Source organism: Gadus morhua, chromosome 4, assembly GCF_902167405.1.
Source record: "Gadus morhua chromosome 4, gadMor3.0, whole genome shotgun sequence".
Lineage (NCBI taxonomy): Eukaryota > Metazoa > Chordata > Actinopteri > Gadiformes > Gadidae > Gadus > Gadus morhua.
Genome location: NC_044051.1, coordinates 19,211,656 through 19,239,229, shown reverse-complemented (window position 1 = coordinate 19,239,229; position 27,574 = coordinate 19,211,656). Strand labels below are relative to the sequence as shown.

The window sequence follows — 27,574 nt, the reverse complement described above, 5'->3', positions numbered from 1 at the left end:
TATCATTTTAACTACAAGATTAGGCTTCAGATAATTTTCTGGCAGGAGGGAAAGACTGAAATGTGTTATATTTGCCCATGTAAAGGTGTTTCAGCTGGTAATAGACACTGGATGGGGTATAATCTATGTAATGTGATACTCATGAATGTTATCAACTCATTTTAAGGCATATAAAACATTTCAGTACCAAGAGAGGGCCTGAGATCATTTTCTGGCAGGAGGAAAACGACTCCAATGTGTCCTATTTTCGCTTTAAAACGTATTACAGCTGATAATTACCCCCACATAGCCACAATGGAGCAGGATCAAACACATAAACTGCATTACCCCCACATAGCCACAAGGAAGCAGGATCGAACATATAAGCTGTAATTACTACACATAGCCACTAGGTAGGCCGGACCAAACATAAAAGCTGTAATAACTACTCCATATATTATAACGGCCAAAAGCTTTGTGAGCCAATATTATGAATCTCAAACGACCGCGTTGGGTTCGCCGACGTTCCTGGTTCTTCAACGTCCTCATCAATTTGAAGTAGACTGAACCGCGACAAGGAGGAGAAAGGGATCGTTGCCGGGCAGCGCTTAGGCACCTCCGCCTCCGTTCTCAACCTTGGCTGAGATAACCCCCAATACGAGTCTCGTTGTAGAAATACCAGAGAAGAGAGTCCGACAGAACGGTTATCCAAATAACAAGGAAGTGTACAACACTTGTGTTACAGTCCTGGAGCTCTATATCTAAATAATATCATATAATACATAGAAATCTATATCATTTAATATATATTATCACGGCCAAAAGCTGTGTGCGCCTCCAGACGATATTATGAATCACAAACGACTTTGTCAGGTTCTGCGACGTCTCTGGTTCTTCCACTTTCACATCAACCTGAAGTCGACTGAACCGGGCGCTGCCTGCTGCCGGCTGCCCGCTGCCGGGCGATGGTGCCTCGCGGCAACCGGCGGCATGTCGCAGTTCATGTAGCCTACTTCAGCCAGTCAAAGCCAAAGTTCCTTTCCCCCAATTCCTTCTCAATCATGGCTCAGATAACCCCCACAACAGTTTCGTTGTGGAAATACAAGACACGTCAAAGAACCAACAAGAAACACTTGCGTTACAGTGTGTGTATTCACACACACACACACACACACACACACACACACACACACACACACACACACACACACACACACACACACACACACACACACACACACGTGGCGCTAGCACGGTCGAGTCTCATTGGCGGGCCAACGTCTCTGGGCGGGCCAGGCAGAGTAAGGGGAGGAGCTGAGATTCCTGATGACGTCATGAATACAGACATTCCAAATCAGCGCACTTGAGCCTCCGTTTTTTCAAAGGCGAGCAGAACAGCTAGTGCTCGTTTTACACCAAACGCAAGTTTTAGCCATTGGGGGACCATAGGCAGGTTAGGGGAACTCATATTTATGTTAGAAAACCTCATAAAGTGAGATTTTCATGTCATGGGACCTTTAACCTAACCTGGATACCATCCTGATCATATGACTCACCTTTGAGGACATTTGATAATTAGTCTGTATCTACATAATCAGGGACATTATCGTTATCAGGTTTTCTACACCTACCCTCTCTTTTTTAGGGGTACAGTGTGTGTGTGTGTGTGTTAAACACCTGGGTTTTTTATGGTTTGAGACACAAGATATTAGCCACATCTGTCCAGCAAAATAAATTCATCATCTTTATTGTCCAGTCACATCACCTCTGGGTGTTTTTCACATCAACGCTCCTGGTGGTGTCCCTAAAAGACTCTGTGTTTGTGTTTTGGCCCGCGTGACCACCAAGGTTAATTGCTGTCTGATGGTCGTCTTAATGGCCCACTTTCGGCCGGTGCACGGCTGCAGAATCAGCAGGTGCCCAAAGTTCAAGTATATTAATGCATCTCTCGAAGTCAGCCACTGTGTGTTTGGGTTTGTGTGGGTGTGTGTGTGTGTGTGTGTGATTGTATCATCTTTGTTGTTTGTTTTATGGTCTCATCCTCTTAACAGCCTGGTTGGATTACAGGCTTACATAATAATTATACAGTAAATATATAAGAATACAAATACCTATATAACTCACTCACTCACCTTCCAGTGGCACGCTGTGGACTGAGTTAATCTCAGAATGCAGTTAAAATTATGAAAACTCCAACCCTCAGGAGCTATTCTGTGATATTACATATTTGTAAACATAGGCCTACCTGATGGTAAACAAATCCACACTGGCTGACTCAGTGTTTTTTATATAGTGCAAAAATGCAGAGTATGACCTTTTTCGCCTGAGTGAGCTGGGAAAATGTGATTCAAACTTGTTAAACTCACAATTAGATTACAAAATATGTTATTCAATCACATTAAGTCACATTCGATTTACTTGCCCACATACCTGTTTGGAAAAATGACCAAAAAAAAGAAAAATTAACGTGATTAACTTCTTTCACCCAAAAACGTTCATTCAATTAAATTCAATTCAATTTTATTTGTATAGCCCTTAATCACAATTACAGTCTCAAAGGGCTTTACAGGCCAAATATTTATGACACCCCCCTTTACCCAAGCCCCCACAAGGGCAAGAAAAAACTCCCTTGAAATTAGCAAAGAAGAAATCTTGAGAGGAAACGCTAAGTAGGGGATCCCTTCTTCCAGGGATGGTCAGGAGTGCAATGGGTGCCATAATTGACAGGTAAATACATGCACATCATATTAAATTGGTGACGTGGTGCTGGCCGGTTAACCATGAGGAGAGTCAGACAGAATAGTGAATTAGAACGGAAAAATACATAGTGGGAATGTATTAACAAAAGCACAAACAAACACAGAGTGGTCTTCACATCGCATCTGTGTCGTTTTCACACTCCTATGTTCCAAATGCAAGATTGTAGAGGTGCGTTTTGAGCTTTCCTTTGAATAGCTCCACAGAGTCAGCTTCCCTGATCACTGGTGGCAGCCTATTCCATAGGAAGGGTGCTCGATAGGCAAACCCTCTCTGTCCAGCCGATTTCTTTTTAACCTTCGGCAGTGGAAGTAGGCCAGCTCCCGAAGACCGGAGGGAGCGAGAAGGACTATAAGGAATGATCAGGTCCTTCAGGTAGGATGGAGATAATCCATGCAAGGCTTTATAGGTTAGCAGTAGCACCTTAAAGTCCGATCTGAAAGTTATTGGTAGCCAGTGGAAAGAGGCGAGAATAGGTGTGATGTGATCAAACCTTCTCGTTCATCATGCTCCCAATACCTACAGGATCACCAAGCTGTTCTATTTTATACATCTCTGTATTATGTCTTCACCCTACTGTTCAATATTGGGTTTTCTTTGTTTTGACCTGCCAATGGATCACAAATGTGAACAGAATGAGACTATCGGGTAAAGTGAACTGTGAGGGGGTACCTGCAGACCATCACCATGGCAGGGGTGTAGGGTGGTGGTTTAGTGGTCCCTCTCTCCCTTGTCCATACTGGCCTTGGGGTGACTGATCTGTGATCACACCTACTGAGTGTCTTTCTCTTTACAGAGCAGTAGCTAAACAACCAACATCTAAATGCTGAATCAATCAAAATAAAGGAATCTCTAAATAGCGTTTAGACGTCGGCGTGTTCTGCTAAATGGCGGAGGCATCCCCCATTGGGATGTTCCAGGCCTGGTAGTCTTGTACTCATCTATCCAGACCTCAGCCACTCGCAGGGCGTTGCGGCGTGTATAGAACGCAATGTTACCGATGTACGCCTTCTGCACGCAGGCAAAGCCACCCTTGAGCAAGGCAGCACCTCCAAGATAGCCTATCCCCGCCAATCCACAACGGTAACAGTGCGATAAGGTTGCTGGTCTTTTGTATGTGTGCTATGTTGCATGTTGTTGAAGAGTCAATCTTGTTATGAGAGGAGTAGCAGTTAAATACTTGAATAAAAAAAGGGTTAAAGTTTTTTAATTTATATCTTGAGATTAATCCTTTGACATTATTCATGACAGATAATAAGACAACCTTTTGAATGGTAGGCCTACAAGGAAATGACTACGTGTCTGTATTTCCGTCCATTGTTGTCACCTCGCAACCGTGGGCGACCTCCTTGGCAAATGTGCCAGAGTTGGACAATCCTATCCTGAGTTTAACAAGGCTTCCTACAGTCTCTCGAGTTTAACAGAAGCATTTTAATGTCGGTAATTAGTGATAATGTTCAAACTTCCTAACAAGATGAGAGAAAAAGGACAGCCACACTGCTCAGACCTCCTCCTCCCTACATTTGTTTGTATGACTGTGTAAATGTCCTCTTCCTCTGACTGCGTGGTTTGTGTTTTTATTCAAGAACACTGGGTCAAACACTTGGTCACTATGTGTGAATAGTTTTATACAACATGCATAACATAGCAAATATATCTCACTCACTAAACCTGGTTCAGTGAGTGAGATAGTTAAATTGGTTAGTATTATCACCAATTGTTAAGGGCAATTAGGATTTGATTTATCTAATATTTATCTAACCCTGCTCTGTACCTTATTGGTACAGAGCAGGGTGTGGTGAACCTGATTGATTCAGAGAATAAGGTACGGTTCAGTTGAACCCGTGGGTCGAGTTCTCGTAGCGCTGCAGCTCAAGTGTCGTGTCTGTTGTTGTCGATGGAGGGCAGGATAATCCTTCTGAGAGAGAGCGAGAGAGAGCGAGAGAGAGAGAGAGGGAGAGAGGAGAAGAGAGAGATGCATTGGGCCGGTTGAACTGGTCTTTGCTTGTTGTGTTTTAATTTAATTGATTTTTATTTTTTTCTTTGGTATTAATGGTGTGTTCCAGAGCCCATACAAACCAGTGGGACGTGGGACTTCCTACCTCCAACTAAGAAAAGTGCAGTGGAATGCCTGTCTAAGTGGAACCTCCTACTAGCGTACTGGGGGTTGATCGGCCTACCCCCACTTCACCAAGTAGGAGCTAGTACAGTTCAGGTAGGATAAGTCCCACATCCCATTGCTTTGGATGGGCTCTGGAACGCACCATAATGTTTGCTATTGGTTAAGTATGTTTCCTGATTCATGTGGGACCACATGTATTTTTCATATATAGACAATAAGACACGCACAGACACACACATATATATAAATAAATAAATATATATATATATATATATGACACACACAACAGAAAAGACATTTGAATGTACCGACCGAGGCTTATATATAGAGTAGGGCCTATAGACTGCGTTGAAGCCAGTAGTCGTCACAGCCTTATTTTCTCTATTCTGAAATATTTATATATTTTTTTCTCTTTGATGACCTGGTTTTAAATGTTGGATTTGTAAAGAATTTGTTTCCTTTACGAGGTGTACGTTTTTTCTACTCCATACTTTTGATCTTTTAGAGTCCAAACGCTGTATGTAGTTCTAAGTAAAACTTTGTTTTTACAGTCAAGGTAAAACTCTGTTGTTTCCAGTGTTAGAAGAGTTTGACATACGGAGAGAGCCACAGTGGCCACTTCTCTTAATGAATCCTGCTGGCCTCAGAGCCATAATGGCCGCTGCCCACCAGGAAGGGGTGAACTACACATGGCATTCAAAGAAGCCAGTGACCTCAGCAGTGTTTTAATGTTTAATTTCTTTATCGAATTTAAGCCCAGCCAAACTCCCCGACCCAAGTCAGGAGTATGTTTTCAACGCAGTGTCCGTGACAACCCTCATCCCATTCTTTGTGATCTCCGTCTAGTAGTTAATCCGGTATCACCGCAATCCTGCAGCGATGCTTTCATTCAGATATGCACACATGCCCACACACACCCGTACACAATACACAGAGAGAGAGAGAGAGAGAGAGAGAGAGAGAGAGAGAGAGAGAGAGAGAGAGAGAGAGAGAGAGAGAGATATTAATATATTCACAGTAGCACTGCATTGTGTGAGTGTCCCCAAACCAATGTGACTTCAAGAGCAAAGGCATCTGATTGTCCGTTGATCTTAAACTCTTCCCATCCAAACACAGCCTTGTTTCCTATGAAGGCCCGGCCAATAGAAATGCAGCCACACAATCTCTGACTACGTCATGAGCAACATTCAGGCTCCAGGTTTAGATAATATGTATTTGGCAATTGTGCATATTTTAGGCTAAACCTGGCTTGTTTTACTTTGATCTTGGCAGTTTATGAGTGCATGTGTAAAATTAAACCATAGCCTTAATCCCTTTTCACATTGTGCACATGCAGATTAACAATCTTACTTATGCATTAGTCTCTAGGAAGCCTACATGTGTAGGCTTCCATCTGCAGTGGCATGCCCTGGTTATGGCTGCAGACCTGTTGCATAGCGAGTAATCAGTCTGCACAGGTTAAACCAGCCATCTCAACACGTACTCTGGAGATCACCTGGATGGCAGTGAATTTGCTCCACTGGCCAGGGTAGCAAATGTCCATGCTGCTACACGCCACCTAGGTGACTTACTTTGCCGAAGATGCAGGGTGGTGGTGTTAAAAATCAGGTTTATTGCAAAGGTTTAACCATGAACATGGCAAAGGTGCTGCCATCCAGGAGATCTCCTGAGTGCGAGTGGAGACGGTTGGTTTAACCTGTGCACACTGATTACTCAATGCAGAACAAACAAAGGTGTGCAGCCTCACCCAGCCACAGAGTCCAATCAGACTCAGCCATGCAAGCCTACTTAAACCAGTCTTCCTCCACACACACTCCCAAACATGCCATTTGGTTTATTTATATAACTCAGTGTTCCACGTAACTTTTGTTAAGCTACGTCTATTTTCATACCCTGCCTGTTTGTTGGTTTTTGTTGTAAAGTGGAAGCAAACTGAATCTTCTAAAATTCTCAGACTGGAAATTCACTTATCTTTATGCAAATGAGTGAGTTGTGCACACACGCTCAGCCAAGGGATTGGTCGACATTCAGTGCGTACTGGTAGACCATCTGGACTGGTTTGAAAAGTCAACGCACCTTTTTGCTCCGACACGGACAAGAGTTAAACTAATGTGTTCTGGTAGGTAGTTCGAGATTAGAAACTTTGCTTCCACGTCACATCCCTATCATATGTAAAATGAATTCCAGAAACAGAAAGCATCTCGTAGTACTTTTGTTGTTGTTAGTGTGCACTGGCAGGACCGATGCCTTTTTTAGGACTTTCAAAGATTGGTATGACAAATTAACACCATCCAACGAAGAATGTACCAAGGATTGGATTTCCTTTGACGGTAAAGGAGTAGGAAAAGGTAGGATAAAACATTAAAGGTCTGCCATGTAGGAGTGTGTATTTATTATTTCCTCTGTTCAGTTGTCAGTTTAAAAAGGGGAAGGTATTTTCATTATTGATCACATTCATTACTGAGCCATACTCGTTTTGCCCTCGTCTTCAGTAGGCCTACTCCTCCGTTGGGTTACTGAGACGCCTGAAAGGGGGCCGGAAAATTCGAGCCTCACACCCCCTTCGTTGATTGGTCGACAGAATCGTCACTTCCGGGCGACGTGGGGATAAAAACAAACAAACGGTAGCCTCGAGGTATTATTCTTTACAATGAACATGTCGTGTAAAACCATTGGGCGAACAAGGAGGTGGAGACGTTCCTCTGCATTCTTGGGGAGGAAGGCTACACTGTGTCGCGCTGCTATGATGTCACGATGTTTACGTAGCTGCCGCGGCGATAAAGCGATAAAGGGTACCGGCGGTGGAAACACGACCTTGGAACTGAGCTGGGCTATACCGCCCCCTATCTACCGGACTGAGGCGAACCGAACCGTACCGCACCCTGCAGTGGAAACGCGGCATAAGTCCTGTGGGGAGGTGGCACAGAGCCTGGGCATCTGTCCCAAAAAGTGACAGACCATTTTTATAGTTAAAAAAAACCTGTTGAAGGACTGGATTAGTTGTAATAGGGAACAGAGCAGGTAACTAATGCAGTTATATTTTCTTTTAAAACTCACTTGTAAATCAGGTTTATTACAAATAGTCTAGTTTCATAGTCACAGTCAACTCAGCTTTATTGTCAATTGTCAATTATTGATACAAATAGAAGCACCGAAATTTGGTTTCCAAATATAATTACAGCTTTGACAGGCTATACTCCCGTGGATGGCACTCGTTATTTGGCGGATGACCACTTTATGACACCAAAACCAGAGACGATAGTTATGTTATTATAACACTTCTATGATTGTAAGTGAAGCCTAGAGGCTACACCTGGAAAATAACAGCAGGGCGTCAACATGCGGCAAACCAGCTCACACATCTAAGCACCTTCAAGAATGTAATCAGCAAGAAATGTTGAAGGATCTGATGTAAATTATTTGAGTTTATACATTTCAACCACATGTTTGAACCTAACATCAGTACCTCATTGGACCATTATGTAGTGCTATCAAGGCTTCTTCTCCACATACTGGTCAACACAACACCATATAAGTTAAATAAGTTTCATGAGTTTGAAGATAAGACACTTCAAACATGGCCTCTTTGTCATTTCCACCCAGGTTTACCTGTCAATCAAAACCTGTAGGCGTGGCTTATTTACCACTCCGCCCACTGCCAATATAAACAGAATTCTTATCTGTGTTGGATAGATGCTTCATGAACCACCTCCAGAATGCAAGTTTTTTTTAATGATGTTGTCTCTGAATCTACCACGTGTTGAACATTAACCACTCTTTGAGTCATACCTAGCCTGAAACCCGATACAACAAAGGATTGAAATTAGTTTTTCTTCAGATGTACAATGGGTTCCCCTCTGATTTATTGAGACTCAATAGGTAGAGGGAGTAAAATGTTTGTTATCACTTTCAAGAGACGACCACAACAGCTGCAGGGCGCTGTTGCTCTGAAGGACATAGCTCTTTAGGTACAATGTACTGCGTCTGTATCAAGTTGGCCACCAGGTGCTACTGTTTTGGCTGCTGTGGCGGCGGCACACCGTCCTGATCTGAGTTCACATTCTGTTTGTCTCTGCTGTATTCACTGCGAAACACATAGAGGTTCAAAATCATTGACAAGGGATTATTTTATTATTTCACTGTTACGACCAATGCCGATGACTAAGTTACGCATTATTACTTTCTATCTCAAACAGCTGTGACCTTTTCCCTGCCCTTGCACTTTAAGGTTTGAAGGCTGACCTGCAAAGCAGACTCTTTGGTCAACACATAGCTGCAGAGGTCATCATGAAAGCTGTGGATGGATTAATGAACAATGACAACCCCAAGAAGCCTATGGTCCTCTCTTTCCATGGGAGATCTGGGACAGGGAAGAATTTGGCCTGTGAGCAGATTGTAAAAAACATCTACAAGGAGGGAATGGACAGCCGCTTTGTCCATTTCTTTAACGCTGCAATACATTTCCCACACATCTCTGAAGTTGAGACCTATAAGGTAGTCTGAATAATGTGTTTGTGATTCCACAGACCTTTGCCAAGACCAGTTGACTGGTGCATGTTGTCCATTCTCTAATAGCGGTCTCCTCTTCCTCAACAGTCTCAGTTACAGCATTGGATCAGAGGAAATGTCACCAACTGTGCCCATTCCATGTTCATCTTTGATGAGATGGACAAGATGCATGCTGGCGCAATTGATGGCATAAATCCATTTATGGACTACCAATACAAGCTGGATGGCGTGTCATATTCAAAAGCCATCTTCATCTTCCTCAGGTGAATACATCCTATGTTATACATAGGATGATGAAAATTACTGTAAAAGGGTGGAAAAAGTAATTGCTATGTGTAGTAGTCTCATGTACCTTATGCACACGGAAATTAACCGTTTTCTTACCTTCCTGATAGTAACAGTGGGAGTACATTCATCACACAGACCACTTTGGATTCCTTGAAAGCAGGAAAAGAGAGAGAGAAACTCAAGCTGAAGGATATGGAGACTGCCCTTTCCCTTTCTACCCCTTTGTTCATATATCGTAAGTCTGATACTTTAAGATGAGCGTTCTGTGAGGCTTGAGGTTGTGCTTTACCATCATTAGTGGCCATGCATCATGTAAGGCCACTAATGACGGTGTGTGGTGTGTCGTTGCATCGCTTCCTGCCAATCCGCAGGGATCAACTAATGGTGCCGTAGATGGCTGCCTCGGTTCATAGATCTGGGCTATTTTGTTTTGTTTTGTTTGTAAACTCAGTGTTTTGTTACGATACCCCAAGCTCATTTACTAGATAACAGCTAATTAACATCAAGGAAACAACTCCTGTGGATTTACTTCCGAAATTTCTCTTTCCATCCTTGGAATTAATGGACATTATTGTCACGGGGATACTCACCCTCGCTCACGCAGTGAAACGCAGACAGAGGGGAAAACGTGCGGGAGCGTTGGTTCGCCTCCAGGGAAGGGGACATCATACTCCATTACTTCTCTCAAACTTGCGTTCACTGTGCAACAACCTGCAAAACCTCAAGTTACTGGTGGGGAAGTGCAGAGAGTTTTTTTCATCTTCCGTTTTACGTTTCACGGAAACCTGGCTAGGTGAAACCAGTTCAGACTCCGCTCTACATTGGCTTGGATTTGAGCTGTCCAGAGCGGACCGTGACCCAGAGCTGGGGCAGCAGCTCAAGCTGGGGGCCCCAAACTTCCCTTTCCCGGACCACATTGACCAGCTCTGACGGGGGGATCCCGAGGCGTTCCCAGGCCAGTGTTGAGATATAATTTCTCCACCTAGTCCTGGGTCTTCCCCGAGGTCTCCTTCCTACTGGACGTGCCTGGAACACCTCCCTAGGGAGATGCCCAGTGGGCATCCTTACCAGATGCCCGAACCACCTCAACTGACTCGTTTCTCAGCAGAGGGGCCTGAGGCACTTGGTACTTGACCTCTATCAAAAAGGACAAATTTCCTACCCAGAGTAGGCTATCCACCAGTTTCCTGTTTAGAAGTTCTGATCCTCATCCCAGCCGCTTCAAACTCGGCTTCGAGCCAATCCAGTTAGTGCTAAAGGTCACAGGCCGAGGATGCCATCAGGACCACATCATCTGCAAAAAGCAGTGATGAGATCCTCAGACCACTGAACTGCAACCCCTCCCCACCACGACTACTCCCCGATATCAAAAATACGTAGTAATACGGCTTCTCCAGATCCACAAAACACATGCCGACCGGATGGGCATACTATCAGGCGGGGCTGGTCCGTAGAGCAGGTCCGTAGTTCCACGTCCGGAAAACTATTTCATGCAAACAACCATGGCTTATGTGAACATGCAAGTTACGTCTAAATTCATGATTGCCTTAATTTAATGACAGTATCCGTTTTTAACTAGCTTCCAGGGATAACAGATCAAAAATTGCCTATTTGGATAACTGGCATGATTACATTAAAAAAAAAGCAGGCTCAATGTGGACTCTCTAACAGTCATATAATAGTTTTCCTTTCCTATTTAGCTTTACATTGTGCGAATTATCATTCACTTTGTGCAGGTGGGGTGAGTAACGTGGTGGACTACTTCATCCCATTCCTGCCCTTGGAAAGCCGGCACATTGTCCAGTGTATTATGGTCAAGATGAAAAACATGGGCCTCAAACCAGAACATGAGAAGGCCTGTGAATTGGCAGACGAAATCGTAAACTATTTTCCTAAGGATGAGAAATTATTTTCTTCCCCGGGTTGCAAGACGATTGCCAGCCGACTGAGATTCTACATGTAATCAAACAAGTGGTGGGGTCAGATGTTGTGTAGTCTGGCTGAACGGAAGTGGACAGCGTCTATTGCCTAGTGGCTGATTTGGCCGCGACTCCTCCCCTTCCGGTTGCTGGCGTTACCGTATTGTGCTCCCCCTCAAAACTCGGAAACTATGCAGGATGCAGTATGGCGAGTCGAGAGGACTTTGACTGCGCAGTAGAGTTGGCATGTTTGGCTCTTTCCGTAGAAAATTGTAAAGATCTGCAAAATATTTGCTTACAACATTTGCTGAGGAAGAAGGATGTTCTTGCCTGTTTTCCCACAGGCTATGGCAAAAGTTGTATATATCAAGCGTGGCCTATTGTGTGCAGCGAACTAGCAGGGGTAATGTTCAATCCGACCTCGGAGACTTGTAAACACAGTATTGTGTTGGTAGTTCGCCCATTGGTCGCAATTATGGAAGATCAGGTGAGAACCCTGCAGTCCAAGGGTATAGCTGCTGCTGTGTGTGGTAAAGATCCAGAAACTGACGAGAAAATAGCCGCCGGCCACTACTCAATCGTGTATGGATCAGCTGAAACACTCGTTGGAGATGACAAATGGAGAGCCATTTTACAGAAGGACGTTTTCCGAGTGCGATTGGTGGGGATTGCCGTGGACGAAGTGCACATCACCATCCACTGGTAAAATCAAATTATGATTAAACATATTGTAATGACCTCGCCGGTGACATAATGATGTCGAGTCATTGGTAGTTGAAGGTAGTTTTAATGAACCAAAAACCAGGTCACTGAAACCCGTAACATCGTAACCAACGGCAGAAAACCGACCCAAAACAAACCCCGGTTACCCCGGCAACCCCCAACACGGTCTCACTCGCGTGCAGGCCCCCACCCTCCTGTTCTTCCAAGGCCCTCCCCCAGCTGACCTAATGATTCGCCCCCACAATGATTGACAAGAAGAACATTACAATACATGCACATAGAACAACTGGCATAACGGACAACGAAATATAATACAACACATAACGCACAAACTATTTACTGTCCCAGGGTCGCTACAATATCCATTTAAGTTAACGGATTCATATTCGATGTTTTGGCTACTAGAATTGACATGTGTGGGTTTTCAAAAGAAGAGGAACAAACACAGCTGATCAATGATTAAACAAAACAATGTTATGATTTCACGCTGTCTTGTATGTTTTTTACTTAAAGGGGAGAAAGACAGGGGAATGAGGCTCCCTTCAGAGAGTGGTGCGGGAAAGTTGGAGAACTAAGGTCTCTTCTACCCACTTCAGTTCCACTCCTGGCAATGACTGCCACAGCCTCCAAAGCAATGAGACAGAAGTTGAGGAACAATCTTGGTATGCAACAATGTATAGAGCTTGTTAAAAGCCCAAGCCGTGACAACATCCGGCTTGCAACCAAAAAGGTCTCCTCAGATCCATCTATCACCTTTGCATGGCTTTGTGGGGAGCTGGAAAGTAAAGGCCCAAGGACAGAAAAGGTGGTAATATACTGTAAGAGTATAGCAGAGTGCTCAATGCTTTACTCTGATGTTTTCAAACTTACATTGGGCAAGCGTGCATATTACCTAGTAGGTGCCAAAGATGTGTCTGCAAATAGACTGGTCGATATGTATCATTCTGCAACACCAGAGGATGTCAAACTACATATTATGAACTCGCTCAAAGACCCAATGTCGCTTCTCAGAGTTGTAAGCGCCACTTCAGCACTTGGAATGGGTGTTGATTTCAAGGGTGTCAACAATGTAGTACACAATGGGCCCCCAAGAAACATTGAGGCCTACATGCAAGCCTTTGGAAGAGCAGGGCGAGATGGTTCTCATGCACATTCAATTATTTTATACCACGGCAGACAACTACAATGCCTATCCGATGAAATGCTCATGTATGTATCAGAGGCAAAACAGTGTATGAGAGTTAAACTTCTGCAGCTGTTCGATGGTGAGAATACAAAGCCTCTTGCACTCAAACATGCATGTTGTAGCTTTTGTGCATTATCTTGTGATTGTCAAGACACCTGTGATGTACATGCAAGTCCACTGGAGAAACATGCAGGGGAAGGTTTGGTCCATAAAGATAGAACTGTCACAGATGAACAGAGAACCATTCTTCGTGAACGCTTACTGAGCATAACACATGACATGACACATCAAGGAGTTTGTGGGACACTCTCAGTTTATTCCACACAACAAACAGAAAAGAACACAGGAGAAATTGTTATCAAGGAAGTGATGGATTCAAGTAGTAGACTTTTCACATTGGTTGACATTTTTTGCAATGTACAAGTTTTTAAGGTTGATGAGGCCCAGGCAATACTGAACATAGTGTCAGAGGTTTTTTGTGATATAGAGGAATGCTATGAGGATGAAGAAAGCATAAATGTCGAAGATGAATTTGGAAACATGACATTGTTTTAATAAGGCTTGTCAATGCTATGTAGTGGATGAAAACTACAGACAACAGCCTACAGTAAAGAAGATATGTAAGATAAGATATAGCATATATATACAATAAATTTACAAATTTAAAATAAAATTATAGTACAAAACTATTTGAATAAGATAAAATAAAGATAAGATAAAACAAACGTACTATATACATGTAACTGTCTGTTTGTAGGTGACCTGTGTGTTAAGTAAATAAATAAATAAATAAGTATGATGAAATATGAGGTATAATATAAATATAAGTATAAATATAAATGTGCAGGGTCCCTGAAGTAATCGAAAGATTAATTAAATAAATAACAAATAACAAGGTTAACAATAGGTGCAGTCCTTAGGTGTGGGGTTTAGACCTTAATCAGGTCGGGAAAAAGGAGCTGATGGGGCTTTGGGGACAGGGTGCACAAAGCTTTTAAGATGTGTTTTATGTGTAGGCCTACTGTTTAATTTGTCTCATTAAAAGCAGCCATTTACCTGTTTCAAATGTAATTTCTTTTTGTGCTCATTTATCCATTGCAGCACCCCAGCAACGTTTAGCTGTTGCAACGGATTGGGGGTGGTATTTTTAAATGTGGTGTATGTTCTTCCTGGTGTAAATCTGAACACTTTGTTGTTTTGAAGAACTGCCACCATTTCCGAGATGTCAGCCTCTTTGTTCGGTTCTGCATGCAGTCCTGACTCTGGCTTGATTTCACAGTCCTGATCAAAGTTGGTCATCAACTCTGTTAGCTCACCAATGGTCCGACTTATTTCTTTGGCTATGTTGAACTGCATATTTGCCCCTTGTTTGGCCATCAGATCTTTTGTGAGCCGCACAAAATGTTCACAGTTCAGATCTAAGGCAATGTTGTTACCAGCCCCACCACAAACATTTATGGTCCTGTTCCATGTGAACCGATGTGCTACACTTGGACTCAGAAGGGCATGGACGTCGAGCTGCAGTTTGAGTGCCTCTAGGCTGTATTTGTTCCTACCTGCTTGTTTGAAGTGTAGCATTTTGTATTTCCAGAGGCGGACAGTCCTTTGTCCGTCACCTTCTTTAATGGAGTCCTGGAAATCCTGTTCCAGTAAGGCTAGCTTAAGGAACCCACTATGGTAGTTGAAGATCCCATCTGTGTATTGCCTGCCCTGGCTCTCCACTCCCCTGGTCGTCTTCTCTCCATGGTAAGCCATGAATATGTTGTGACAATTTATGACATGTTTTGTAAGCCCTGCATGGTCTTTAAATGCTGTACTTCTGCAGTCCTGAAAGTCACACTTCACAGGTGTATTCTGGGCCTGTGGGTAAGCCTGTGTGTCCTCTTCATCTCCCGTTCCTCGGTCTGGCAGTACCATGTTGTCATTCATGACAAACATGTCAACTATATTTAAGAGTTGTGTGTGGATCCAGTTACCCTTCTCCAAGTCAGACTGCAAGGTTGCAGGAGGAGGGTGAGTCTTCGGTGTGTCTTTTGTATTCTCCATTGAAAAGTAGTGCATAGCAGTGTTACGTATTTTAAGAATCTAAGCTACCCACACATAGACCAAAATGAAGCAGGACCAAACATATAAGCCGTAAATACTATACATAGCCACAAGGGGAGCAAGACCTTATTAGAGGCTGCTCCAGCCACAGATGGCAGCGCCTTTTAAATATATGAAGAAGCCGAAGCCATTACGGCACCCCGGCCACGCCCACTAGGCCACGCCCACTTGGCGGTCTCTACCTGAGGACACGAGGTGGGGATCGCCAGAGATTTTCAGCGACACCCGCGAGGGGACATGGGCCTTTGCCCATGTCCCGTAGTAGCCAGAGTTATTATCTCTCACTCGTGTTAGATACAATTCCCTCCGTATAGCTTCAGTTACCATACCGAAACATGCCGACGACTTTATAATAAATGAAGTGAGTTAAAGCAACCCGGGATTGGACAACTTTCTTCGAGAATATGTAACAGCAGCAGCTATGATGGAAGCATTGGTCACATCTCTGATGAATGTGTTGCTTGCTCTGTACTTATCCCCTAGAGCAGTTGCTGAAACATCTCTTCTGTTAATAATGTTCCGTAGTTGGTGCAGTGTGCCCATGTCTGCATTAGATGTGGTCTTATAATATTCTTTGAGAATAAGATCTGTGAAATTCATACTGCAATGAAAATCTGCGATCGCAGTGACAATGCCGTTTAGTCTACCGTGTAGTGTGTTTGCATTCTCCACTGATCGGAGGGCAGCATCAGCATTTTGTTTAGTTAGCTGATCTCCAGTAATGATGATTTTTACAGCTGGTTTCATAACATTTCCATTGACATCAGTAGGTACGTAAGGGACATATCTGTCATGTATGTAACCAAGGACTTTTATCATATCTGCTATGTTCTTTTCATCCGCATCAAAGAGTCCAAGGGGTTAGATCTGTTTTTTTGGTCATTTCAGACGAGAATGCATGTGGTATGTGCCACTGAAGGAGGTCTCTGAATGGGCTGAGGCATTGAAGGTGGGATACCAACACTCTTCCTATCAGTTCAGCAAATTCTTTCCTGAGATGGTCTTTGTCATTCTGATTGGGTAGTATGTCTGTTGGTGGGACTTCTAGCACAGACCTTCTGTTTTCTTGTGGCAGATGAGTTGCACTGACTCTCTCCTCATTACCAACCAGGGCTGTAGTGGTCAAATTAGAGGTGGGTAAACTATGAATTTTTTGATCAGACCGACCTCGACACAACGCAAAGTGTTGCGACTCTGTAAGGCTAGCCTGGCTATATTCCATCATGTTATCAATTAAAGTCATATTAAATCAATCAATGACAGTCAATGAATGTGTTTGTAGTTTATTCAAGTTATTCAAATTTCAACAGTAAAGAAAAGTATGTGTAGATTAAGAACTATCTATCTATGGCATGTGTGTATGTGTGTGTATTAGTATGCATGCTTTTCACAGTAGTACCCAGAGGGCCTCCTTGTCTTCAACGTCAGGTCCTGCCTTGCAGGGGCGTGTTCTGGAGTTCATGGCTCCCCTGTGCTTCACCAGCCAGGACTTCACATACGTGTTGGATTGAACTTTGTGGTGGCTGAGTGGTGGGCCATTCAGTTGAATAAACATCAAGGACGGCACTGTGACCAAGTGCAGACTGCGGCCCCGTTCACACGAAGACGAAACGGGCGAAACCGTTACGGTTTCGATCTATCCGGTTTCGAAGTATCTCCGTAAAGACGAAGCCAAGCGAAACCGGGTAGATCTGTAGAAACGCTGTAGTACACATTCCAGGCCCATAAGGGGCGCCTCTTCTGGTACAGAAATCCAGAAGAAATGAAATAAGAAGAAGAGGCGAGCATGCGCATAAAGGCTGCCCTTATGCGCATGCTCGCATGTGATTTCTGAGACTCCGCGGGCTTAAGAGCCATTGGCTAGGAGGTCGAGGGGTGGGGCGATGACGTCATGGTTTGCGGTTTCAGTCGGTTTCAGGCGTACACACGAATCCAAAACGAAACCGGGTAGATTTGAAACCACCTCCGAGGGTGGTTTCAGAAGTTTGCGGTTTCGGTCAGCGGATTCGCCGGCTTCGTGTGTACGGAAGGCCGAACCGTACAAGACCTTTGCGGTTTCGCCATGAAATCGGCTTCGTGTGAACGGGGCCTGCATCTCAGGGGGCACACTATGATGTTCATTAAGCTGAACCCCCTCTCACGCTCAGCAGTGCTAACTGGAATGAGATGGTCGATATTCAGGAGTGGTGCAAGGTTTTCTGGAATGATGCTTGAGTTATCCTTAAAATCCCTATAGCCTTCAAGAATTTTTCTGTCATTAAGTCTGAACCTTTGGGCAAGTTGTTTCAACTTGGATTCCCCATACTGCTCCTCTAGGGAACAGGCCAGTTTGCTGGGAAAATAACTTTAAAGAAAATAAATAATAAAATGAAAATATTTATAATATATAAAATACAAATATTTATAAATATTTTTATTTTTATTGGTTTAACCGCCAAACGCCCGAATTTAATTAAAATATATTTTTTTGTCGCGTCATCCGCCCGATCCACGGTTCAGCCGCGGAGTCCACGGCTGCAACTGCCAACCTCGCATCTCCAAATTGAGGCTTTAACATAGCGACCAAGCTATAGCGAAGTTGATACGCCGAAACCGGAGTTTAATATGGATAGTAAAACTCTGACTGACTTTCACTCATTTTGACGTGGGCAGTACACGGATAGCATGACTACGCATTGGCCAATCTGAATGCTCGTAGTCACTTAATAGTTCGTCAAGTAAAATTGATTTATAAATCACAAAAACAACTCATGTGAATTGATCATCTTCAGTCTTACTTTGTACTTGAGGCCTTTTTCGGGCATCTGTTGGAGTGGGAGCACTCGAAGGTCTCTTCAAAAATAGCCTGATATCCATGGCTAATTAATGACAGGTAGGCAGGCATGATAATCCACAACGCGCAGGGCCATGTGTATACATACTTCCTGTTTACATATTTTCCTGGATCCTGATTGGTGTCGCTGCCGCAGCCGCAAGGCACTGATTGGAGGGTCACAGACCATAATAGCATAGGCCTACAGCGCAGATGAAAATGATTCAGATTACAGCGTTTATTTGTTCAACAATATGATACCTTGTCTTAGGTGTTTTAAAATGATGCTGAATTTATTTCCGATTATTCTAACGGCAGATTACAAGGCACAGGGACCTTTGAGGTGCGTAAACGCTATTTAGAGGTGCGTAAACGCTATTTCCTAAATTCCAGAGGTGCGTAAACGGCGTTTACGTGCGTTTACCCTCCACTACAGCCCTGTTACCAACCATTATCATCCAATGGTACTTTTTTTTTTGGTTGATCATTGTTATTGTATGAGGGGTCACACTGCGATCCAAGTTATCAATTGTAATCTGGAGTGGAAATTGAATCGAATTGATCTGTAAACAAAGAACAAAATTTGACACTTATCTGAATTTACAGAAGAGTTGATGGGATGTGACAGTAAAAAAAAACGACTACAAATTTTGACAAAAAATAAAAAGGTTTGACATGCACACTCAACACTCACAGACTTTACCAACCTGATTTGTAGCAAGAGGATGCACGGCGGTCTGAGGTAGATCTTTTCCACTGAGCAGAAGAGGTGTGGAGGTACCTGCTGCATTATTTTCCTCACTGGGCTGGCACAACAAAGAAACAGAGTGAACCGTATGTAAATATCAAAATCCACTCTGTATAAGCATAGCAGGATGAATCGGCTACTTTAGAGCCATCACGTCACTCTTTTATGTGATCTATTTATAGATTTTTAGCTATTTGTAGTTTTGTGTGAATACCTCTTCTTCTTCCTCTGAACACAACAGCTCGCATGGTGTCATGACATCAGATTCTATCCAAATGGATGGATCATGCTCTGGAGGTGTCGTGCTGCTTTCAGTGTTGTCCTGTGGTAAACACATTTAGTAGTGTTTATTACATAATACCTGATAATGTTTCATGTGGTGTATCTTCATAACTTGTTTATTTTGTAATACAACTTGCCTGGCATTCATCCGAGTTTAGCAGCTCTGGCGTAAACTCTCCATCTGCTCCTCCAGAGGCAGGGCTTGATGATGTATACTGTCTGCATACATCATCTTTCCATTTGAGGAACTTGCTGTCCCATGCTTGTGCAATTTCTTTCAGCTTTGCAAGAGCCCTTCCATCAGATATACAGATACCCAATCGATTTAACCGTTGAAAACAACGTCTTTTGGCCCCTCCACGACACATAACCAGAGCATTCCGATACATATGTGCCGTCATTGACTGGCAGCGTGCTTGTAGGAGCATCGACCCAGCCATTGGTAATTTGAATTTATTTGTCTTGCTGTGAGACAGAGGCCGTGTTCCTGAATCAGTGACCTCCGTGGAGACTGAACTTGCAGACTCTAAAAACTTAAGAAAGGTTGGTGCGTTCCTCCTCCACTCTTCAACAACATCCATCATTTTAAAGTCCTTTAAATCGTTGATGCTATTCTTTCGGAGAACTGACTTGAATTTCAGGCTTGTTAGCTTCTTGCACTCCTTTTTCACAACATTAAGCACTTCTCGCACCACTGCATCAGACATGCCCGGGACAGACATAAAGGCATGTGGAAGTCTGTTGAGACGTCCTTGAACAATATGTTCCAGAACAAGCTCTAAGGATCCTTTTACAATCCGACTTCTCCTGCTGTGTGCCGTTGTTATGATGACCTTTAAAAACAAAGGAATACATGTGTCAATGAGTGGTCTTAACAACTGTAACCACCTTCTATATCATTTCATAATAATTTTCTTTATGATTCCTTAATTACTGAGCATTACATATTTAAATGTGATGTTCAGTTTAACGAAGTGTTTCTGGGATGCGTTTCACAACAAACCTTTTCTATTTTAGGCACTCTTTTGCTTCCAGTAGTTGATGCACCATGACCAACTACAGGCTGTAGTTGTGGCTGAAGTGGTGGCAGTGGCACCTGAGGTGGAGGTGTCTGTGGCAGTGGCAGTGTTTGAAGCTGTGGCTGAGGCCTATCCTCCAGACTAGAGACAGCAGCCTAAAATGGAGAAGAACAACATGTAACATGTCTTAACTAAGCCTTGCTTCCAATACCACATTTCCTATTTCCATGACATTTGATATCAAGATTATCTGGTCAAAATTTAAGAGTAAATTTACCACTAGCATATTTCTCTGCAAGATTTATGTGTACATATGTTGTGAAATGCTAACCTGAACTGAGTGTGCAGACCAAACCACTGGCACCACAGTTTCAACTTTCCTTCTCTCTGATCCTTCAGTAGCTGGCTGAGTTACATGTTGGGACTGGGGGAAAAATATAACTTCATTATAGGCATAATTATGTTGGTGACAGTTATTATCTGTATTTGTTTAACTTATTATAAAAGAGGATGAATGAAATCAAAGTGTAAAAAGTTAGGGGGTGATGCTGGTATGGAAATGAAAAAGCAAAGATGGTAAGTGACAAAATACTGAAGGACATAGAAGCATAACATATAGAAACTTTATTAATGATAAGATAGTTAAGTTAGTTAGGCTTTAATTAAGGACTAATTACATGATTTAGTGAAAGGCAAGAGGTGAGATGTATTAACACAAAAAAAGCGCTACAAAGTTGTTAAATTTGAACACATAAGGGGAAAATAGTCTAAGGCAAGTGAAAAAATATGTATGCCAAGAAGAAGCTTGAGATGGGGTTAGTACATGGTGATTTTGATTAAGTAGAATGTGTTTTCTAAAAGGTATTATACAAAAAAGTTGAGATTCTCCCTTATAGTTCCAAAAGGCACGCCATTTGAGGTGAGGGACGTCAGGACGAGGAATACCCCAAACATTGAGGTTTGTAGGACTTGGGGAGAAAATAAAAATTATTGTTTATTTATTTATGACAAATAAATAAAAACTGATTTGAAGCTATAAGCTAAACCTTATTATAAAAACATAATAGTATTTGGACTCATATCTACGTGTACATGCAGGTTAAATAGAGTAACATTAACACATCTCTGGACAGTATAACATTGTTTTCCAAAGAGACACATGAATGGCAGTTGGTGGTAAATGGCTAATGGCATACAGACAAGTTTTCGAAATTGTTCGTGGAACTAGACATCCAATCTTGTTTAATTTTAATGTAATGTAATTACTGATTACTGACTATCTGATTTCATTACAATGGCAGGACCACAACAAAGCCTATTTTGACATTACCTTGGAAAAGCCCAGACTCCGTCTGGCAGGATTCTCCCCGGGGACGATGCGTTTGCTGTCACGACCATCGCGGGTTGGTGTGGATTTGGCGCATCGTTTCACTCTGACAGCGGCATGAGCGGTTGACATGGATTTAACCAATGAACCGATCCGTTCCACTTCACAATAGCTCCTACGGTATTTCTTTAGTAGTGTTCTACAAGAACCACATATAAATGTTAAAACGTCGGTCGTTTTTATAGGTCCCATGAGCTCCTCAAGGGCCAAAGTGTATGGTGGCTTGAAATCATCGTGACAAAGAATCAAACGATGTTTGTTCTTTTTATCTATAAAATTATCTCCACATAGGCGACATACATCGTTAATAGTTTTTTGTGGCGTTTGGGATTGAGCCATTTCTGACAGCCTCTGAACGTCAAGAAGTTCCGTCAAAATAATTTCCCCCCGGCACTATTTTGCATGGACACCGCTGCTGCTTCTCGGGCTTAGCCCCGCCCTAGACGATTGTGATTGGTTTAAAGAAATAAAAACAGGCCCGCCCAGTTTCCCAACGGATAGACGGCTCGAGGTAGCGTGGCTCCAGACCATTCTACTTGCTGTAGTTTGGTCTGGCTTTGCGAGACTAGATGTTGTGTGACACTAATTGGCTGAAGGACTGTCAATGGAATAACTCCTGCCCACTGAAAACGAAATTAACGGCTTATTAAAGGCCATAGTTATCCTATTTTGTCAACACTAAGCTTACTGATCAAAAAACATTGGAGAATATGAAAAGATTTGGGTTGGCTCTTTCCCACATGCCTTCATGTCTGAAATCAGGAGAATAGTCTTATGGTCTGATATTTTATTGTACTTTCCGAATTGATGTACATTAAGTGAATGTATCTTGCATCCGGCGCAATTTACTTTCTCACTGGAGCATGTGTCGTTGCTAGTTTGCCACTGGCGCAGAGCGTTCCAAGGGGCAGTTCGGCGAAATGAGGAGGCGTGTTCTGGCGCAAACGTTCCCTGGTGCTATTTTGCAGTTTCAGAAACCACTTGCGCCACGAACCAGGAAATACCTGGTTTAAAGTCAGCGGCGCGTTGTTCAGATGCTATTTTAAGGGCGCATGCATAATGTTGCTTGTGCACCTCGCGAATACACTTTGCTTCTCTCATCTACCTAGCCACACATTCTTGGTAAATTATTTGGGAAAGAACAGCTGATACAGCGGTAATTAAGTTGTACTTTTAAATCAACGCATCTGCAAACACCGTACAGCAAACACATATTCTCTTAACGCAGACATCGTGTACATGCCCATAACTTTTAGGATTAATGAGTATTTGATCGTGAGAAAACATTGTTTTACTGCAAGTGAGTGTTAAAAAGAATGAATGAATGCGGGCGTGCGTGTGTGTATCTGTAAAATAATTAATGAATTTGGGCGTGCGTGTGTGCGTCTATCTGTTTAAACACACGCAAACTAAACACGTAGCGCATAATACAGTGCATGGCAATGTATATTAACGGGGGGAGGGACATATGCATATTAGGAACACAAGTCGATAACGTTAATGCATTCATTACTGATAAGAAACGATGTTTATAATGTATTGCGTGTATCATTAAATAGAACCACAGTTACCGCATATCATATGTGTGTTAAGTTTTCTTTAGCGACTTTTATGAGAGGACGGGTTAGTTAGTATTTCTGAAGTTGTGGAAGAAAACCTTATTCCATGTGTGAATTAGGCCATATTATTTGGCCATAAACTGAGCCATTTGAAGTTTGAAATGCATGTTCATCTGTCTCATTGGAGACTGCAGACGATGTGTCAAAATATAAACTTGTCCGATTCAAATGCGCTCATGGCTCTTAAAGGGGATGGGAGCTGGCACTCTCATTGGTTTATTGCACGTTATGCCCAAACCACACCTACGGGTAATTAGGCTACTCAAGACCAATCCTTTTTAGATTTGCGCCGGGCACAAGAGTCATTATTGTGCCGGTAAAATAGCGACATCGCCATAGAACCGCCCACAAAGCTACTTGCACTTGGCGCTTCTCACTTTTGTTTCAGACCGATAAAAGAGGGCCCTAGGTGGTAAAGCACGAGTTCTGGCCTGGTCATCCGGGACCGGTACATCTTCGGCCTTGACCCATTGGGCAGCCATCACCCTCGGCGTGGGGACCAACCAGGACGATGCCTGTGCTACAGCCTTCACCAGGCCACAGGCGGTCCACACCAAGCCCCAGTCTGGGCATACCCGACGCTCAGCGGCCCTGCGTCATGGACGCCGATGCCAGCGACATTTGAGTCAGGGCAGTCCTTTCACAACAGGGGAAGGCTGGGGAGCATGTTGTTTCCTACCACAGCCATGCAATGAGTCGGGCTGAGCACACCTACTATATGACCCGACCGGAACTGCTGGCTGTGGTTGTGGCTGTGTGGCACTTCAGGCAATATCTGCAAGGCAACCGGTTCCTGGCGCACACTGACCATGCTTCCCACACGTGGATCCTATGCAATGGGGCTGCTTTCAGCTCCCTGACAGGCTGGTGTACCGGAGGAGGTTTGACCCCAAGGGTGCAGGGCGACCTCCTGCAACTGCTGGGGCCCCTTGTGCCTCGTCTGCAGGTCCTCAAGATCGCCCACGGCTTGTTGGGTGTGGGGCACTACGGGAACGCCAAGACCCGGGACGTCGATGGGACGTGGAGTTGCATGTCCTGCGACACCTGCACGGCGCAGAAAGGAGCGACCTAGCACTGCCATGCCACTTGCCAACAGTACCTGCCGGGGCATTGATAGAGCAAATGGGGGTGGAAGTCATGGGGCCATTTCTGGTCACTGACTCTGGCAACCGCTAGTCCTCGTGGCCATGGACTACTTTATGAAATGGTCTGAGGCGATCACAACCGTGGTCCCCCATGTCCCATTTGGACGCGAGGGCGCCTCGGACGCTTCAAGCCATCGGACCAGGCTAGACTTTTTCTTGGGCGGACAAATGTCAGACACAATTCCAGAATATCGGACATTTGGAATATCTTCCGGAGGTTATTCACTAATAATTAAATAATCAACAAAAGTCCACATTTAAAAGACAAACGACAAAAACTAAGTTGCTTCAATAAATGCCATTTATTAAATTAGCCTAGGCAAAGAAACATAACAGCCATTCTTGGCAAAAATGGTAAACGGGTAAAAAATAATTAATTCTATAATTGACACATGGGTGTCGTTTAATCTATATACCGGGGCACTCAGGCAGGCGGGGGTAAGAGACAAAGGGGGTTAGTGGTGCTCCTGATTATATTTTCTGTTTACCGTCAAACTACCGTCAAACAACCGCCAGTAACAACCCTCATTAGCGTTGTCATCGTCATCACTTTATCTTTTATTTATTTGTTTTCATTACCCTCTAGATGCTTTCATTCATCAGTTGTCATTCGGTCTTCTAATAAACTCTCAAACAATATTCATCAACAGACTTGGATTCATTGAAGGACGCGTAACTGCCTGGAGCCCACCTAAGCCTCTTAGCGGCCTTTATAGGAAAATTAAAGCATTAACTTTACCATGGGTTGTTGGAAGTTATATTTGGGTTCTAGGGATATTGAAAGACATATTTATTATATAAAAAGTCAATTGTTAGGCCTAAATTCTATAAAGGAAATTACAAAATTAAGCCAACGGCAAGAATTCATTGACGTAGGCTTTAAGAATGCATGGCTTTGTATAAAAATGTGTTGAGAAAATATCCACGGTAACAATAGATAGCAATTCATTTTATTATTTTATTTGCATCATTTAATCATATTAGTTAAAATATATGCTGTTTTAGGCTACTTTATATTCATATGTACATTTATACCAAATTTTGACTGGGCTTGGCAGAACCATCTGACGGTACACTTGTTGCCGACAGATGGGACTTCTCTGAAACACAGATTAAGTAAGCCTGACAGTTAGCCTGGTACCGACCAGGTTAGTTTGGGCGGAAAAATTGCCATGGGTACTTAGCTGAGAGTCCCTAATTCACGTTGATGGAACGCAACTCTAGCTTAAAGTAGCGAGGCTAAGCGAAATAAGCCTGCCGCCTCAGCCAGCCGGCTGAGGAACTTCCTTGTTTTATTGCATGAAGTGCCTCAGCCGGCTGGCAACCCTCTTGCAACCCGAGACAGAGATGCGTCTCTCATCATCAGGAATGTAAACTACGATTTTATCTGCCATTTCACAGACCTTATTATGGTCTGGCTGGAGGCCCATGGCTACCATCTCAACCATAATACACTGGACAATGTGCTGGCGTTCCAGGGGCAGGAATGGGATGAAGAAGTCCACCACATTACTCTCTCCATCTGCAAAAAGTGAATGATTAGTTGTACGGTGTAAAACGAGAGAGTCCACATTGAGTGCATTTATGTAAACCTGCCAGTTATCCAAACAGGCAATTTTTCATCTGTTATCCCTGGAAGCTAGTTCAAAACAGATACTGTCATTAAAATAAGGAATTTAACATTAATTAATTCAGAAGTAACTTGCATGTTCACATAAGGCATGCATGTTCGCATAAAATAGTTTGATGCTGAGGTTTTTAATTATGTTTTATTTTGTTGGTAACCGTGGGATAATTGCAATAATATACTTGAGTGTGGTTTTCAATATTGGCCCTTATGTGATGCATGGCCATTAGTGACGGTAAAGTGTAACCCAGGGTTACATGACACCGTTTCATTTAATTTGATTTAAATCACAACCCCTTTTAAAAGTTTGTTACTAACCAGTAAGAAATACATGGCTTGTGTATTGTCGTTCTAAATAGTGCCACAGAATGAGATAAAGATGTATATTGGGAAAATATTGCAAATGAATGCATTTAAATTATTGAATCTAAATAGTATGGTGTGATTTGTTAAACCACCTGTAACTCAACAAAGTCGCATGGCAACTGGTTTGGCTTAGTTAGCCAATCAGAAATTAGACCCGCCTCTTTTTAGCGTCAGCAGATAGCAGTTACGCAGATTCGTCCTTTTCGGGACGAGCCACAGATGAGATTCGACGATAGACTACCGTTTTTTAATAGTAACCTAAAGAACAGAGATTCCCCCGCCACTAAAAGTCCCGAAAAGCCTGTGCAGTAAATCGAAACCCTTGATATTGAACCCTGGAACGTCTGTATCCTGCTCGCCCTCCCTATGGTCCCGCAGCGGTGTGCAGACTGGCGAGCTACCCCATCAGAGCGATCCTATTGGACCACGAACAATAGGGCAAATTCTAATCGTTTCTGCAGCAGTGTAGGGACAAGAGTGAATTATTTAGATATTGTAAATAGGCTGATCTAATATTTTTACTGTGTTTTATTAGTGTAATTGAAATGTGTTATTTAGGGATGTTTTAAGTATTCAGAGGTATTTTGAAACCTGGTTAAGTTTTATTTGAAAGGGTTGACTCTTTTGGTGACCTAAAATAAGAGTGTAAATAAGAAAGGTATTTGTGATCATTTTAATCTTTTCCACATTTTATTTTAAATCAATTTAGGTATAATTGTTCCGTTTATCATTTTTCCTACTTAAATAAATAAAACCAAAAGGTAAGAGAGAAAAAGAACAGCTTTGAAAATTCTCTTACCTTTGAAATATATATCTCTTGTTTCAGTGTGTCATTTCTGGTGCAGACAGTTACCATATCTCTCCTTAACGAACCTTAGAATCTTCTGGTAGTCTAGCCCATATATTGATTATTGATTGTAAACTAGTAACATTGTTCATTAAAAGACACCAGGTACCGGTTACATAAACTTTGGCGAGCT

At 42.9% G+C, this 27,574-nt stretch overlaps 2 protein-coding genes across 4 annotated transcripts in view; one reads left to right on the top strand and one right to left on the bottom strand.

Moving 5' to 3' along the window:
- LOC115542176 (torsin-1A-like) overlaps positions 1 to 27,574 on the bottom strand; it is a 98,705-nt gene that overhangs the window by 60,106 nt on the left and 11,025 nt on the right. For 2 of the 3 annotated variants that reach the window (XM_030354334.1, XM_030354331.1), the window contains one exon: positions 25,530 to 26,123. The exons of the other annotated variant lie outside the window; for it this stretch is intronic. In XM_030354334.1, coding sequence (XP_030210194.1) covers positions 25,894 to 26,123 — 230 coding nt within the window. In that variant the 3' untranslated portion in view covers positions 25,530 to 25,893. Of the gene's footprint in view, positions 1 to 25,529; positions 26,124 to 27,574 lie in introns of those variants that run through there. 3 annotated transcript variants of the gene reach the window in all.
- On the top strand, positions 6,885 to 11,641 carry LOC115542177 (torsin-1A). The gene is made up of 5 exons (XM_030354335.1): positions 6,885 to 7,206; positions 9,087 to 9,352; positions 9,455 to 9,630; positions 9,763 to 9,890; positions 11,392 to 11,641. Exons 1-5 carry the CDS (start codon positions 7,035 to 7,037, stop codon positions 11,616 to 11,618), a joined length of 969 nt encoding a protein of 322 aa, XP_030210195.1. The 5' UTR covers positions 6,885 to 7,034; the 3' UTR covers positions 11,619 to 11,641.

Bases quoted from the DNA above. Each gene is read 5' to 3' on its own strand.
- LOC115542177 (XM_030354335.1), top strand. From the start codon at position 7,035: ATGAATTCCAGAAACAGAAAGCATCTCGTAGTACTTTTGTTGTTGTTA. The intron at 7,207-9,086 runs GTAGGATAAAAC...TTGCACTTTAAG, and splicing joins CGGTAAAGGAGTAGGAAAAG to GTTTGAAGGCTGACCTGCAA. The intron at 9,891-11,391 runs GTAAGTCTGATA...CACTTTGTGCAG, and splicing joins TACCCCTTTGTTCATATATC to GTGGGGTGAGTAACGTGGTG.